Consider the following 14,182-nt stretch of genomic DNA (forward strand, 5'->3'; position numbering starts at 1 on the left):
TCGTGGGTGTAAAAGGCCTAGTACATAGTACGTGCTTAAATCGGTAATACCTACCTCTAGGATTTGAGATAAAGGAGATCGTGGGTGTAAAAGGCCTAGTACATAGTACGTGCTTAAATCGGTAATACCTACCTCTAGGATTTGAGATAAAGGAGATCGTGGGTGTAAAAGGCCTAGTACATAGTACGTGCTTAAATCGGTAATACCTACCTCTAGGATTTGAGATAAAGGAGATCGTGGGTGTAAAAGGCCTAGTACATAGTACGTGCTTAAATCGGTAATACCTACCTCTAGGATTTGAGATAAAGGAGATCGTGGGTGTAAAAGGCCTAGTACATAGTACGTGCTTAAATCGGTAATACCTACCTCTAGGATTTGAGATAAAGGAGATCGTGGGTGTAAAAGGCCTAGTACATAGTACGTGCTTAAAACCTGCAATTTCGGGCTTCCCTGGTGGCGCAGTGGTTGAGAGTCCGCTTGCTGATGCAGGGCACACGGGTTCGAGCCCTGGTCTGGGAAGATCCCACATGCCGCGGAGCAACTAGGCCCGTGAGCCACAACTACTGAGCCTGCGCGTCTGGAGCTTGTGCTCCTCAACAAGGCATGCCGCAACAGTGAGAGGCGCGCGCACCGCGATGAAGAGTGGCCCCCGCTCGCCACAACTAGAGAAAGCCCTCCGCACAGAAACGAAGACCCAACACAGCCAAAAATAAATAAATAAAAATTAAAAAAAAAAAAAAAAAAAACCTGCAATTTCTTTAGAATAGTGGCTATTGAGAACTTTTTATGTGCCAGGTACTAGTTAAGTACTTTGCACATATAATATAAAAATGGTGTTGATAGTGAGATTAATAATGGTAAAAAATACAATTTCTCCCTCAGGCACCAGTCCTGATGGTGCATGGTGGGTAGGAAATGCTTGTTGTAGACTGGCCTGGAGGCAGCGGGTGGACACGATGACCCAGAGGTCCCTCCAGCATCTTCTCTGAAGGTCCCACTACTTCCCTCCCCCACCCCCATTAGGCCTGATTCAAGGACCCCGCCACCTGGGGAGGTGAAGAGACAGCAGGACAGAATCTTTTGCTCTCTCGCTGGGCAGAGAGAGAGAGAGAAGCCTCGGTCCTGGATTACTCTCTTGTTCCTCCTCTGACAGGGAGGGAAGTGACAATGGGGGAGACTGCCTCTGTGCCACCAGCAGGAGGACCACTGGCAACCCAGGAGAGAATGGTGTTCTAAGATGCTTGGAAACAGGCATCTATCCCTGACTGGGGAGAGCCTCTCTTCCCTCAGCCCCCTCTCTGAGCTGAGGTTGCAGGTAGCTCAGAGGATCCAGGAAAAGAGTCCGTACCCAAGATCCGCCTGGATGCCTGGTCTACCCCCTTCATGTCATGTAGGGAACTTGGGGCCCAGAGTGGGTAGCAAGCAGCCCAGGGTCACACAGCTGGAGAAAAGCAAGATTCCCAAAGTTGTAAGCTTTCCTCCCTGCCTGCCTGCTTTCTTCTTGGGAAGGCGGTCCCATGGAGGGCCCCAGATTCTCAAGCCTGCAGGGCTGGGGGAGACTGGGCTGAGAGGAGAGGCTTGGGCCCTGCCTGGGAGGGCCAGTTCCATCTGGCAGGACTGACAACAAAGCTCCTAGGCTGGGAGCTGAGCACTTTTCTCCAGCACCGGAGGGAGGCGGCTGCACCTGGTGCTGTGCCCACATTCCTAACCACCACCCCTCTGAGCCTCCCCCTGAATAGTTCTTGACGGGGAGGCTCAGCAGCTGCCGCCCCGGATGCTGGTGACGAAATCCCCTCCCATCTGCCCTTGCACGTGGAGCAGCGGCCACCACCCAGGCAGACTTTGCCCCTTTGGGCTGCAGGTCCCATCCGGCTGATGGCTCCTCCTCCCCCCGGTTCTGATAACCCGGAGATACGGGGGTGAGAGCAGTGACCGGCTCCTACAGTGTGCAGGGCTTGCCCTCATTTCATAACAATATTTTCATTAGTGGCTGCTCTTGGCTGGGCACTTACTATGTGCCAGGCACTGTGCCAAGTGTTTTGTATCAGATCCTCACAGGAACTCCATGAAGCAGGCATAAATATCCCCATACTACAGACGAGGAGACTGAGGCTCAGGGAGAAAGTGACTTGGCCAAGACCAGAGCTGACGAGGGCACACCTGGGATCAGAACCCTGACCTGATGAAAAACATGTGCTTTTAACTACTGTGCTGCGTCTTGATGCCTACAGACCCTGCACCAAAGAAACTCAGGCTGGGAAGGATACTGGAGGCCACCTCATTTAGCCATTCATGAGGGTCAGATACACAGTGCAGTTTTCCTGCTTGGCATCTTGAATGCCTCTAAGGACGGGAAGCTCACTGCTTACCTAAAGCAGCACATTCTGGCTCTGGAACTATTAGAAAGTTTCTCCTCACGCACGACCTCCCCACCCACCAGCTGTGCTGTACAGTCTGAGAGCAGAGTAAGGAGTCATCACAGCTGCTGCACAAGGGGAGGGTGGGAACAGTTGCTCTGGGAGCATAGGGGACCCCAATTCTCTCCCTTCTAGTTCCCATCCCAGGCCTTTGCTCATGGCCCCTCTGCCCATGGGGGTCCCAAGGAGGACAGACAGCTGGAGAGAGTGGTGTTTATGGACCACTGAGCCCCCAGGCCCACCTGGCTTTGTTCTCAGCATTCACAGACCTGGTCTTCCTCCATCCTATCTGGGGAGGCCCCAGAGGCTCCTAGGCCTCTACTCTTTGACCTGCAAAATGGGAAGGCAGGTTGCTTGGGGCAGGAAAGTTCTGGACAACAGGGACATTTTGGCCTTGCTAGCTGTTACAGGCAGGTTGGCTTGGCCCGCCTCCCCGTGCAGGTGGACGCCCCCAGGCTCGGTGATGACGGCCGGCAGTGCCCATCCGTTCCTGCACTCTCCCACCCCCAGACTGCCTGACTCATGGGGGGAAAGCCCTCTCACCACTTCCTCCAGTCCTATCTGCGGAGTCTGACACTTGATCTGTTGCCCTGTGTCAGCCAATTAGAGGGTGTGTGAGTGCATATGGGTGAGTGTGTGGCTGGCGGGTGCTCACGCCTCCTCCACGGCTTTCCGATAAGTCCAAGGATCAAGGCTGATGGCAATTGCTGGGCGCTGTCAGGACTTGGGGGCGTCCTAACCTCAAGTTAGGCTCTCATGCTGAGCCCACCCTGGGAGGGCAGCTCCCTCCACATGTAGTTTCAGCAGTGGGTCTCCCCCCCCCGGCTCTCCCCTGTGCCGCCTCCTTCCCTGCCTGCACCTAATAATAATAATTATTATAAAAGTGATTGCAAAGAACATTTACTGAATGTCTAATATAACCCAGTGTTTACTATTTAACTTAATCTTTCCTCTTGTTTTCCCCTCACTGCCCAGACTAAGTAACGTGGCAGGGAGACAGCTATGGTGGCCCAGTGCTTCTTAAACCTTAATGCGCACACCCGGTGAGCCTTGTTAAAATGCAGATTCTGGGCTTCCCTGGTGGCGCAGTGGTTGAGAGCCCACCTGCTGATGCAGGGGAAACGGGTTCTTGCCCCGGTCCGGGAAGATCCCACATGCCGCGGAGTGGCTGGGCCCGTGAGCCATGGCCGCTGAGCCTGCGCGTCCGGAGCCTGTGCTCCGCAACGGGAGAGGCCACAACAGTGAGAGGCCCGCGTACCGGGGCGGGGGGGGGGAGCAGATTCTGACCCAGTAGGCCTGGGGTGGAGCCTGAGCCTCTGAGCTTTCTAACAAGCTCCCGGCGGACACTGACGCTGCTTTCTTCGGGTCCCATGGGAGCAAGGGACGTGGGAGTCAGAAGGACCCTCATTCAAAACCTGTCTCCACTCCTCAAGTCATGGAACCCTCTCTGAGACCCGGTCTTCTTATCTGTGAAAGGGGTGATGATCATCTTGCAGGATGCCGAGACAGGATTAAACAAGACGCAAAGTGCCTGCAATGGAGACGCCACAGCGGCCCTCTGTTTGCACACAGCTCAGGCGTCCCTGGGCCCGGCTCCGTCAGGCTGCACCTTTCTGGCCCGGAACCCTCGCTTCTCTAGAGACCTTGAAAAGCAGAAGTCTGCCGGGCAGTCAGAGGGAACTCAGCTGCTGGAGGGTGTGGGGACTGTCCCTGCCGAGGCCACAGGGCGACTCTGCTCCTGGCTGGGCTGGCCCTGCAGAAAGGGCCCCAGGCAGCAGGGCTGGGTCTCCTACAGCCGAAGCCAGGCCCTGAACCCAGAGGCACAGAGGAGAGAAGGCAGGAAGGTGCAAACCAAAAGGGAACCAAAAGTCCCTGGGGGGATGGAAAGGAGAGGTGACTCAGAATCAGAAGGGAAGTAGGAGAGCAGAGGACAGGCCTGAGGCCAGGAAATCCTCCCTCCCCAGGGGTGTGGGGCTTCTCCCCAGCAAGGCAGGCTCCTGGCTGCTACAGGGGGAAGGACCCAACCTCTGAACCCCCAGAGGACTCCCCCCCGTCACCCCCCACCCCCTGCCTAGGCTCTGGGACTCCTCCTTTCCCATAAACGCAGCCCTCACTTGGCCTCGGGAACTCCCAGTAGGCAGACCTGGTTCTAATCCTGGCCCTGCCACTTATTATAACCTTGAGCCTTGCTTTCCTCATCTGGCAAATGGGGATAATGACAGCACCCACCTCCCTGGGCTGGTGTGAGGATGAAGTTCAGTTCCTGAAATAACACACCAGGCTCAACTGGGCCTGGCGGTTCCATTTAACAAGGAGAGGGTGCGGCGGCAGGGGGCTGGCTGTGGAGGGCCGGCAGCACGGCATCCCTCAGGAGAACTTCAGTCCTCGTCATAGAAATAAAGAAATGGAACCTGCCGTTTCCAGCCCGGTGGGCCCATCCTCTCTATCCCCCCAAAGACCCACCCCTCTATGCCACTGCTCTCTGTGAGACTTTAAGCTTCTTGAGGGCAGGAACTCTATTTTTCCCTTAATTCTCTGGACCTTGCACACAGAAACTTAATAAAATATGATCAAAAGAATGGACTTTAAGCTTTTCAAAATCACCGTCTATGTTTTTAATAGCCCACAGACCAGACACAATGGTGGGCTCTTTACAAAGGCTCAGGACTTTTTTTTTTTTTGGCCGCACGGTCAGGCTTGTTGGTTCCCCGACCGGGGATTGAACATGGGCCCTCAGCAGTGAAAGGGCGGTGTCCTAACCACTGGACCTCCAGGGAATTCCCCAGGACTTTTAAAAACTTAATCCTCAGGACTTTACCAGGCAGGTTCTTTAGCCCCAGGGGAAACAGGCTCTGAGAAGCAGAGCACCCCGTCCGGGCGGTGGCAGACGGGCGCTGGAGTCCTAGTTTTGTGTCATCCCAGGGCTGCTGTCTGCGCTGCCCTTTTTTCTGCCACCTGCCTTCCACGTAATTAAGTGATAATGAATTCGGTTTCCCATTTTTGTTATTTATCAAAGCCATATGTAGCCGTCAATGAAGGTGTCGGTTCAGCAGGAGGGAAAGAAGGTTCTCATGCTGGGTCCCCATCACTCCGGCCCAAAGCAAGAGGGTTCTTGCCAGTCTGGCAGGCCGGGCAGCTCCATGGGGGGTAAGTGGAGTCAGCCAGTGGCTTCTGTGGAGCAATCTCCGTGCTAGGCACCACCACTGGGGCTGGGGATGGTGGTGACAGGAACTTGGAAAGTACTTATTTTGTGCCAGGCACTTCATAACAACCTTGTGAGGTGGGTTCTATTATTCTCCCTGTTCCAGGGTGAGGAACCGGGGCTCAGAAGGGTTTACGTGCCTTGCCCCAGGGCCCAAGGCTGGGATTCCAACCCAGGGCGGCTGACTCCAAAGGCCCTGACCTTAACCACTGCACCAGACAGCCCTCCAGGAAGGACGGGGGTGGGGGGGCGTGCTGCTGTGAGCTGCAAGAGCCTAGGGCGACACCAGGGAGGCATAGCAGGTGGAGAGGAGGGGAGGGCAAGGTGGGAAGGAGAGAGGGAAGCCCCCCTCTTCTCTGACGCAAGGGGTCATGAGATGAAGTGGCTGGGGACGAGGCTGGGCAGGGCAGGGAACTAGGACATCTTCCTCGGATTCCACGGCAGGTTCAGAATTACATGGCTGCCTTCCTCTCTGGCAGGTCTCGGCTTACACCACCCCGCAGAGCCCCACGCAGGCTGTTGCCAGGCCAGAGGTGGCTGCCCTGAGGCCCTCCGGGTCCACACCACTGCCCCTTGCCTGGAGGGTTCCAGAGCAGCCCTGGATGGATGGGCAGACAGAGGAGGGCAGAGGGTCGGATTAGAGGTGATGGGTGCAGCCTGAGGCTGCAGGAGGGGGAAGGACTGAGAGTCCAGGTGCTTCCAGGTGCCTGGCACCTTGCCAGAGCTCTGTGTGCATCACCTCCCCCCGCCCCACCTCGAGATGCAGGGACCACTTTTCCCATTGTACAGATAAGGATGCTTTGGTTCAGCCACTGAAAACCTCCCCATGGATGTCACTACACCTTCCTGGGCCTCGGTTTCCTCTTCTGTAAAATGGGGGAGAAGCGTTGGTGACAACCCCGGAGGTCTCTCCCAGATGGAAACTACCAGCAGCGTGAGGTCAGCGATGACGGAGAGCCCGTCTATCTTCCCTCTGCCCCCTCTCTTCTCCCTCCATCTCCATCCTTAGGAAGTATTTGCTGATGATCGCTGAATGGATGAACTGGAAGACCCTGGAAGGCAGTTCTGCCATCCGGGAGGGCTCCGGACGACTCAGAAATAAGGAAGTCATTGGTGAATCACCTTTGGGAATCATCAGATACATCAGGCTCCTTTTACAGGTGGGGAGACTGAGGCCCAGAGGGGGCAGGCCGACTAGGTAATTGAGTGGCAGAGCCAGGACAAAGCCCCACTTCCTAGCTCCTGGCCTCCAAGACAAGTCCAGCTCCCAGCTCCCTCTGCCCTCTCCCATCTCCTGCACTCTGCTCTGGGGGATGGCTTCCCAGGGGGGCCAGGCTCCCCTCCCCTCTGCCATGGGAGCTGCAGATCGGGGTGGAAGTGTCCCAGCAGAGCCCTGGCTGTGATCCTTGGGCCCTGCTTGGACCCAGGAGGCTGCAGCACCTCTTGGACAGCAGAAGCAGAACGCGAGTTTTGTCTTCCATGAGAGCCTGTCTGTTGGCTGTTCACAGCCGGGACTCGGCTGGGCTGGGCTCGGCTGGCACAGTGAAGCCTTGTTTCCTTGAATACAAAATCTGCAGCCTTCCATCCACGCCAGGGCCCCCGGCGGGTGGCACTTCCTTCCCTAGAATCTCCCTGACCCCTTCCTGCCCCCCTCACCCCTGCCAATACCTCATCAGGCAGTAGTGGTGCCAAGAGGGGGCTTCCAGGGGTTCAGCTCCCCTCAATTTTCAACAAAGTTACCCCTCGTCAAACTAACAGCCAAACAGCCTCTGTAAAAAGTGAGCTCGCTCTGCAAATGCAGCTCCACGACCATTCCCCTAGTCACGCGCCCCTTCCAACCAAGCTGCAGTCTCCCAGGTCCCTGCTCATTCAGCGTGTCTGGGTGCTCCAAACAGCTCCTTCTTGTTTTTGGCGGGCGTAGAGGGGGTGAAGCCTAAGAGAAGGACTCTGGTGGTGGGTCCACGTGGGAGAAAATCAGCCATGCACACGGAAGCGGGTGTTGGCGGGGTGTGTTTCCCCGCGTGGAGGCAGACGTCTGTGACGGGAAACCCAGGAGGGAAGAACATGGGTTTTGGAGTCACAGACCTGGGTTTAGATTATGACTCCATCATTTTTTGAGCTGTATATTCTTGGCAAGTTACCAAACTGCTCTGTGCCCAGACTGTCCAACTGCGCCATGGTGGTGACGACAGTTCTATGTCATGGGGCTGCTGGGAGGAACGGAGACGCTCCTTAGTCCTGCGGCAGGTGGCCGCATTTGAATAACCTCCCTCGTACTTCCCTGGATCTGACTGCCTTCTATTGAGGCGGCGATCCTGGAACTCCTGCTCTCCTGATAGGGCCAGTCTTTTATCAGGAAGAAACTTGAGAAGAACTCCCAGACAAGACCCTGGAGCCAAAGAAGCAGGCTCCTCAAGGCCCAGGGGTCTCCATGCAGAGGTCTGGAGTGGGGTTAAGGACTCAGTTCCACCCCAGGCTGACCCTCGGAAAAACATGGGGCTCCCAGCCATCCAGGTCTGAGAACCAAAAACCTCTTCTGCATTGGGGCCAAATGCAAAAGCAGGGCCACAGCAAGCAGTGAGGAGTGGGAAAGAGTCTTTCTCAAGCTGTGGGGTTGCAAAACCCTCCCCCCGCCGCCCCGGGCTTCCTGCTTGCGGTCCGAGCACACTGCCCCAGCCAAGGTGGGGTCAGCGCCCCTTCCTCTCGACCTTGGGCTGCCAGACCTCCTGACTCCCTCACCTGAGACTTGGCCTCAGGACAGTTCTACCTTTTGGATCCACTTCCAGATCTACTCCAGATCACACCCCTGGGCTGTTTTCCCCTCCAGCGGCCAGGGGCAGGGGGGATGGGCAACAGGAGGTGGGCAGGGAAGAATACCAAAGGGAGGGGGGCTGAGTACCTTCACCCCCGCCCCAGGCCCCCCTCACTGCTCGGGGTGGGCAGCGTGGCTGACCATCTCAATCCCAACTGGGTGAACGCAGTGATGGACCAGAAGGGGACCTGGAAGCCTTTCTCTCTAGTCATTTCACAGAGATTTAAAGTTTTTTTTGTTGGGGGAGGGGGAAGCCCAGAGGCCTGGAAGGACCTGTCCAACCTGCTGAGGGCATGGGGTATGGAATTTAAGGATGGAGTAAAGGTAGAGGTGAGAGCTACCAGCCAAGTCAGATAGCTTCGTGTGGGGTGTCAGGGACCCTGTGTGGGGAGGGAAGGGGGCACGCGGTGGAGGAAGGGAGGCAAGGAGAGATGGGGCCTTTCTGACAGAAAACAGGGGGCAGTGACTGCAAAGCTGCTGGGTGTACCGGGGTGACGAGGGCAAGAGGAGGGAGGGACGGTCTGCGGAGGGAGGCGGGGACTCGGCCCTGCAGGGACGTGGCTGCGGCTGTGTGTGTGTGTGTGTGTGTACATACCTGCCAAGTCGGGGGCAGGGAGGAAGGGGTCCCTCCCTGGGGAGATCACCTGAGGGTCAAGGGCTGGGGTCCTGGCTAACGGAGTGGATGAGGGCAGAGGTGGGAGGGGCCGAAGGGTCTTTGACACAGTTTGCTGGCAGATGCTGAATAAGTGGAGGGGAGGCGGGGGAGGGGTCTCGGCCCAGAACCCACGTTGAGAGGGACCTGAGATAAGCAGAGTAAATGAAAGGACCCCAGTAAAAGGAATGGTCACCTTTGTTGAGGCGCTGGAGGGTGGGGTGTGTGTTTTAGACCCGCGTTTGGTGTGTGTGGGGGCGGTTGGGAATTCAAGTAGCTGAGGAGGGGGAAAGGGGGCCACGGGGTCCTCAATCTCGGTGTGCGCGCGTGTGGAGAAGCATCACTAACAAGGCCAGAGAACCGGACCCTCCAGACCCCTGTGCTTATCTAGAAGGAGCCGCGGGGTCCCCCACTCCGCGTGCGCGCGTGCAGTGTATCGGGGGCAGCGTCACGGTGAGGAGGGGTCGCGTGCCAGGGGCCGCGGGTCCCCAGACCCATATGCGTGGTAGGGAGGAGGTCCCGAAGCCTCGTGATTATCTGGAAGGGGCCAGGGGTCCCCGCCCCTGGTGTGTCAGGGATCGGGGAGCCCGGCTGGCCGCATGGGTCCCGGGACGGCGCGGGGTCCAGGGTTCGGGGGCTCGGGAGCCGAGGCCGGCTCTCGGGGTGGGTGGGGAACCGTGTCGAGCGGGCACTCACTGCTTGAACATCTTCTCCATGTCCTTGATCTGCTTCCTGGAGAACTCCTTGAACTCGGTGTAGGGGTTGAAGATGCGGCGGCTGGGCGACTGGGGCTCGCCGATGCCCTGGTTGAGGTCGGCGCGCCGCAGCAGCTTGGCGCTCAGCTCTTCGTCCGCGCTGCCCAGCGCCTCGGCCGTCTCGTCGGGTGCCCCCGCCGCCGCCGCCGCCCCGTTCAGCCCGGGCTGCTCCGGGGCCTCGACGCCGCCCTCGTCCTCCATCTGCAGCCGCCGGCTCAGCTTGCTGGCCAGCTCGTCCGTGGCCATGGTGGCCCGCGCGGCGCTCGCCCCCGGACCCTGCTAGTCGCGCGCCCGCGCCGCCTCTGGCCGCGCTCTTCCTCTTCCTGACACTCCCCAGCGCCAGGCACCGCCCCCGAAGGTGGGACTTACGCCCCTCGCTGGGCCCGCCCGCTCCCGCCCCGGCTCCCGGCCTTGCGCAGCCCGCCCCGCGCGGGCTCGGGCTCCGGCTTGAGCTCCGCGTCTAGAGTGTACCGGGGGCGCCGGGCCCGCCACCATCCTCCCCCGTAAGGTTGGGGGGCCCCCGTAGAACCCATCCCCCCTCTCCTCCTCACTGTGCCGGCTGAACGGGAGAGGTCGGGCTGGGGGCCGGGGACCGAGGCGGGAAGGACGAGGGGGTCCTTCCCACCAGTTTGGGTGTGGGTCTGGGGCGCAGGGGGGCGCCGCCCCCAACCCCTTCTCTGGAATCCCCACGCCGTGGAGTCGTAATCCCATGGCGGTGTGACACCCTGTCGGTTGCCATGGAGACGACTCAATGTTACACACTGTCGCTTTCGATGAGGGTTTCGATGAGGGTTGCAGAGGTAATGAAGAAGGTGTACCCGGTGAGCAGGAACCCCCGTTTAGACGTAACCGCAGGTGGAGCTGCTGCATCTTTTGGAGAGAGATGGATCAGCAGCTGCGAGGGATATGGCCCTGGGCCTCAGCCCTGAGAGGTCCTCGGAGATAGCGGGAGAGCGAGAGGGAGAAGAGCCTTGCCCTCTCCCTGTGGGCCAGCACATCACATGAATGACTTGGCAGAATAGCTGCTGGGCCACGCGGTCGTCTGAGACTTAATTTTAGGGGAACTGACAGGGAGATCTTGATATTGCCATTTCAGTGGGGACCCCAGAGAAGAGATGTCCTCTACAAAGGCTCAAGGGCTGGGGTGTCAGGAAGGGACCAGAGAGAATTTCTCTCTGTGGTCTGGTCTGTCACCTTAAAACTGCAAAGCTGTGGACCTCCAGCAGCGAAACCACTGCGGGGGAGGAGTGGGGCTGGTTAATAATTCAGGTTCCCAGGCTCCAATCCAGACCGACAAAACTGATCTCTGGAATGGGGCCCAGAAATCTGCATCCAGGGGAGTTTGAGAATCACTACTGTGCTTTGTGCTTATTCTCTAAAACAGGGGTCCCCAACCCCCGGGGATCTAATGCTTGATGATCTGAGGTGGAGCTGACGTAATAACGATAGAAATAAAGTGTACGATAAATGGAATGTGCTTGAATCATCCCGAAACCTTACCCCCCACCCCGCCCCCCTCCTTGGAAAAATTGTCTTCCGTGAAAACGGACCCTGGTGCCAAAAAGGTTGGGGACCGCTGCTCTAGAATGTTAGGGTGATGCTCAAGACCCCTTTGCAGAAGCAGCTCCTACCCATCAATGTGCAGAGAAGAGATGGGCTTAGGGCTTAAAAAACCAGTGATCTGGAGGCAGAGAGCCCTTGAGAATGTAAAACCAGCAAGCTGTTACAGACTGATTTGCACAGAACAAACCCTCAACTGATATTTTTTGATTTTCCACGGTTTAAGAATATTGCTGAATTAATTTAAAAAGCATTTTAAAAATAATAAAATTGAGAAAGAAAACCTTCAGGGTTCAAGAAAATATGAAATTTACATTAACTTATTTTTGAGATTGTTTCTGAATCCAATAAAGATGTTCAGCTTAAATGACACGATTTTATTTTTTTAAAGCTTGGAATTAGGTTTCTGTTGGTCTTGGGCAACTTGGTACAGCTACTTGTAATAGGTAAGTTTCTATATCTTCCATATGTGTCCTTCAAGGACCCAACAGAAGCAACATAGTTGTTTTTTTATTGAATGCAAAAGACTAGGGACAGGGTATAGATCAAAATTTTAAAAATTATGCCTGCAAATGCTTGGGTTTGCAAATTCTGAGCTTTCTTTTTAAAGCAGCTAATTACTTAAAAAAATCTGATGAACCGCAACTCGCCCCAACCTATGGTTTATAGCGGGTCTGCATGAAATAGGGCTACCTTTTTTTTTTTTTTTGGAAACGCCGTGAGGCATGCCGGATCTTAGTTCCTCCACCAGGGATTGAACCCGTGCCCCCTGCAGTGGAAGCACGGATCCCTAACACTGGACTGCCAGGGAATTCCCAGGGCTACCTTCATTATGAAATGTTTTGCATCTGGGAGCAAACTTTTTGACAGTGAAGAGATTAGGTCAGGGTTTGCCTTCTTGAAAAACAATTTACATGTATGTGAAAAACCTGGGGTTTTGGTTTGAATTAATCACACAGGCTGTATGTATTAAATGCTCTGGTTAATTACCCATTTGGCTCATGTGGACACAGCCCTCTGGAGGGAGGGCAGGCTCCGTGATGCACAGTTGGGGGAATTCCAGTTCATTACCTATTGCATCTTGTAAAAGGGGAGCAGAACGTCCAGACCTTGCTGCTGTTATGTTGAGGCCTAGCTCAGGAAATGCTGCCAGATGGATGAGCCCTTTTAACACCTCTTGGGCTGATTTTCTCACAGGTGCTCAGGGGTTGCGAGGTCTGAGACTCTGTGACCATAGAGTGGGAGCTCACGCTGCCCAGAGCTCTGCCTCATTTCAGAGGCCTTGTTGATCCGCTCCAAAGACAGAGATGCGTGCTAGGGGCTGCATTTTATTTGAACTCTTTCCTTCTAAGGTCATTGGACTTCAGGAAAAGCACTTATTTAGAAACCAGAGAAGTATTGGGGGAAGAACAGGCCGGGATAACTGACTATCCCTGATTTGCTGGTGAAACTTCCGGGAACCATCAGTTGCCTGTTCATTAGGGGAAATCACTTCTGAGTGACCCTGAGCGCTGTGTCCCAAGCATGGATTTAGGCAGAAAGAAACGATCTGGACTGGTTATGCATTACGGCATTTGGTCATGCGGAAAGAATGATCTTCAGGAAAAATCACACACTTGGCAAAGGATTTTTACAGAGGCAGGGGTGAGAGAGGGCCAATTCTGACGATACTCCAGCGACAAGGGAGCTAGGCAGACTTAGTCACCGTTGACATATTTCTTTGCTTCCTCCCACATCTATTGTGTAACTGTCTTTTGAGGAGGGGTAAGGTAATATTAAGAAAAACAACAGCACTTTGAAAAAGAGGGGGAGACACAGGAAGGGTTGGGAAGAGCTCTTGGGTGATGGGGGCAGATGGAGAGAACTCTGAGGGGCATTCCAGAGCCGGACGGAACTGGGTGGTCCCTCCAGCTTGAGATGCTGGGAAAACAAGAAGGGATTAGGGAGGCCAGCAGAGATAAAGTCAGCTCATAAACTACATCATTCACTTGGTACTTTATAAATACCAATTTACTAATTAATCATCACAAACCCTCTGTGTTCACCAGCAAACCTGTGATGGATAGAGAAAGGTGCACAGAGGTCAAAGTTCAGGGACAACCCAGATACTCATTTGGAGCAATTGGAGGAGTGAGAGCAGGGAATGGGGTCACAGCCTGGTTGATCTCAGAGGCTTTCTCACCTTCTGCAAAGTCTGGAAGCTGTGCATAGGGGATCGGCGTGGGGCGCTGTGTCAGGCAGGCACTCATGGGACTGCTGAGCAGGGCAGGCGCAGAAGGGCACGATGGGGCCAAGACCTGCAGGTGGTTGCCGGTCATTAGAAGCCAACCTATCTCTCTAGTGAGCTCTCTTTTGGGGGTTATCTTGGATGCGTTGAATCTGCTTGAAAACCAAAATTGTCTTTCAAATTATTTGCATATGCCTGGCTGGACAGGCTGGAGGAAAAAAATCTGAGCGTGATTTCTGCTTCTGTTAAACCCCAGGTGGTTCTGTGTCCAACATTAACAACTGATCGGCCGGAGTCTTAGCCCTGTTTTAAACTCTCAAAGACTGTGTGTGTGTGTGTGTGTGTGTGTGTGTGTGTGTGTGTATACCATGTGGCTTAAAACTCAGCAATGTTGCACCTGCAGTGCCCTCCTGGACCCTTTCCAAAGCTGGCAATAATATGGGCAGCTGATTTCGATTTTTATACTCTTCTGTGAAAGCAGTGTGCGTCTACGTCCAGGCAATCAAGACCTATTTATTAAGTGTGTTTGGCACCAGGCTCTGGTCCTGGAATTCTTC

The 14,182-nt window shown here is 55.4% G+C and overlaps 1 protein-coding gene across 1 annotated transcript in view; it reads right to left on the reverse strand.

Annotated features, from left to right (window-relative positions):
* EFHD2 (EF-hand domain family member D2) overlaps positions 1-10,156 on the reverse strand; it is an 18,738-nt gene extending 8,582 nt beyond the window's left edge. Inside the window, exon 1 of the mRNA XM_024749707.1 lies at positions 9,780-10,156. Within this exon, the coding sequence (XP_024605475.1) occupies positions 9,780-10,084 (305 nt within the window). The 5' untranslated portion in view covers positions 10,085-10,156. The remainder of the gene's footprint in view (positions 1-9,779) is intronic.
* Between the last annotated feature and the right edge of the window lie 4,026 nt (positions 10,157-14,182).

Source organism: Neophocaena asiaeorientalis, unplaced genomic scaffold (genome assembly GCF_003031525.2).
Source record: "Neophocaena asiaeorientalis asiaeorientalis breed wild unplaced genomic scaffold, Neophocaena_asiaeorientalis_V1.1 scaffold275, whole genome shotgun sequence".
Lineage (NCBI taxonomy): Eukaryota > Metazoa > Chordata > Mammalia > Artiodactyla > Phocoenidae > Neophocaena > Neophocaena asiaeorientalis.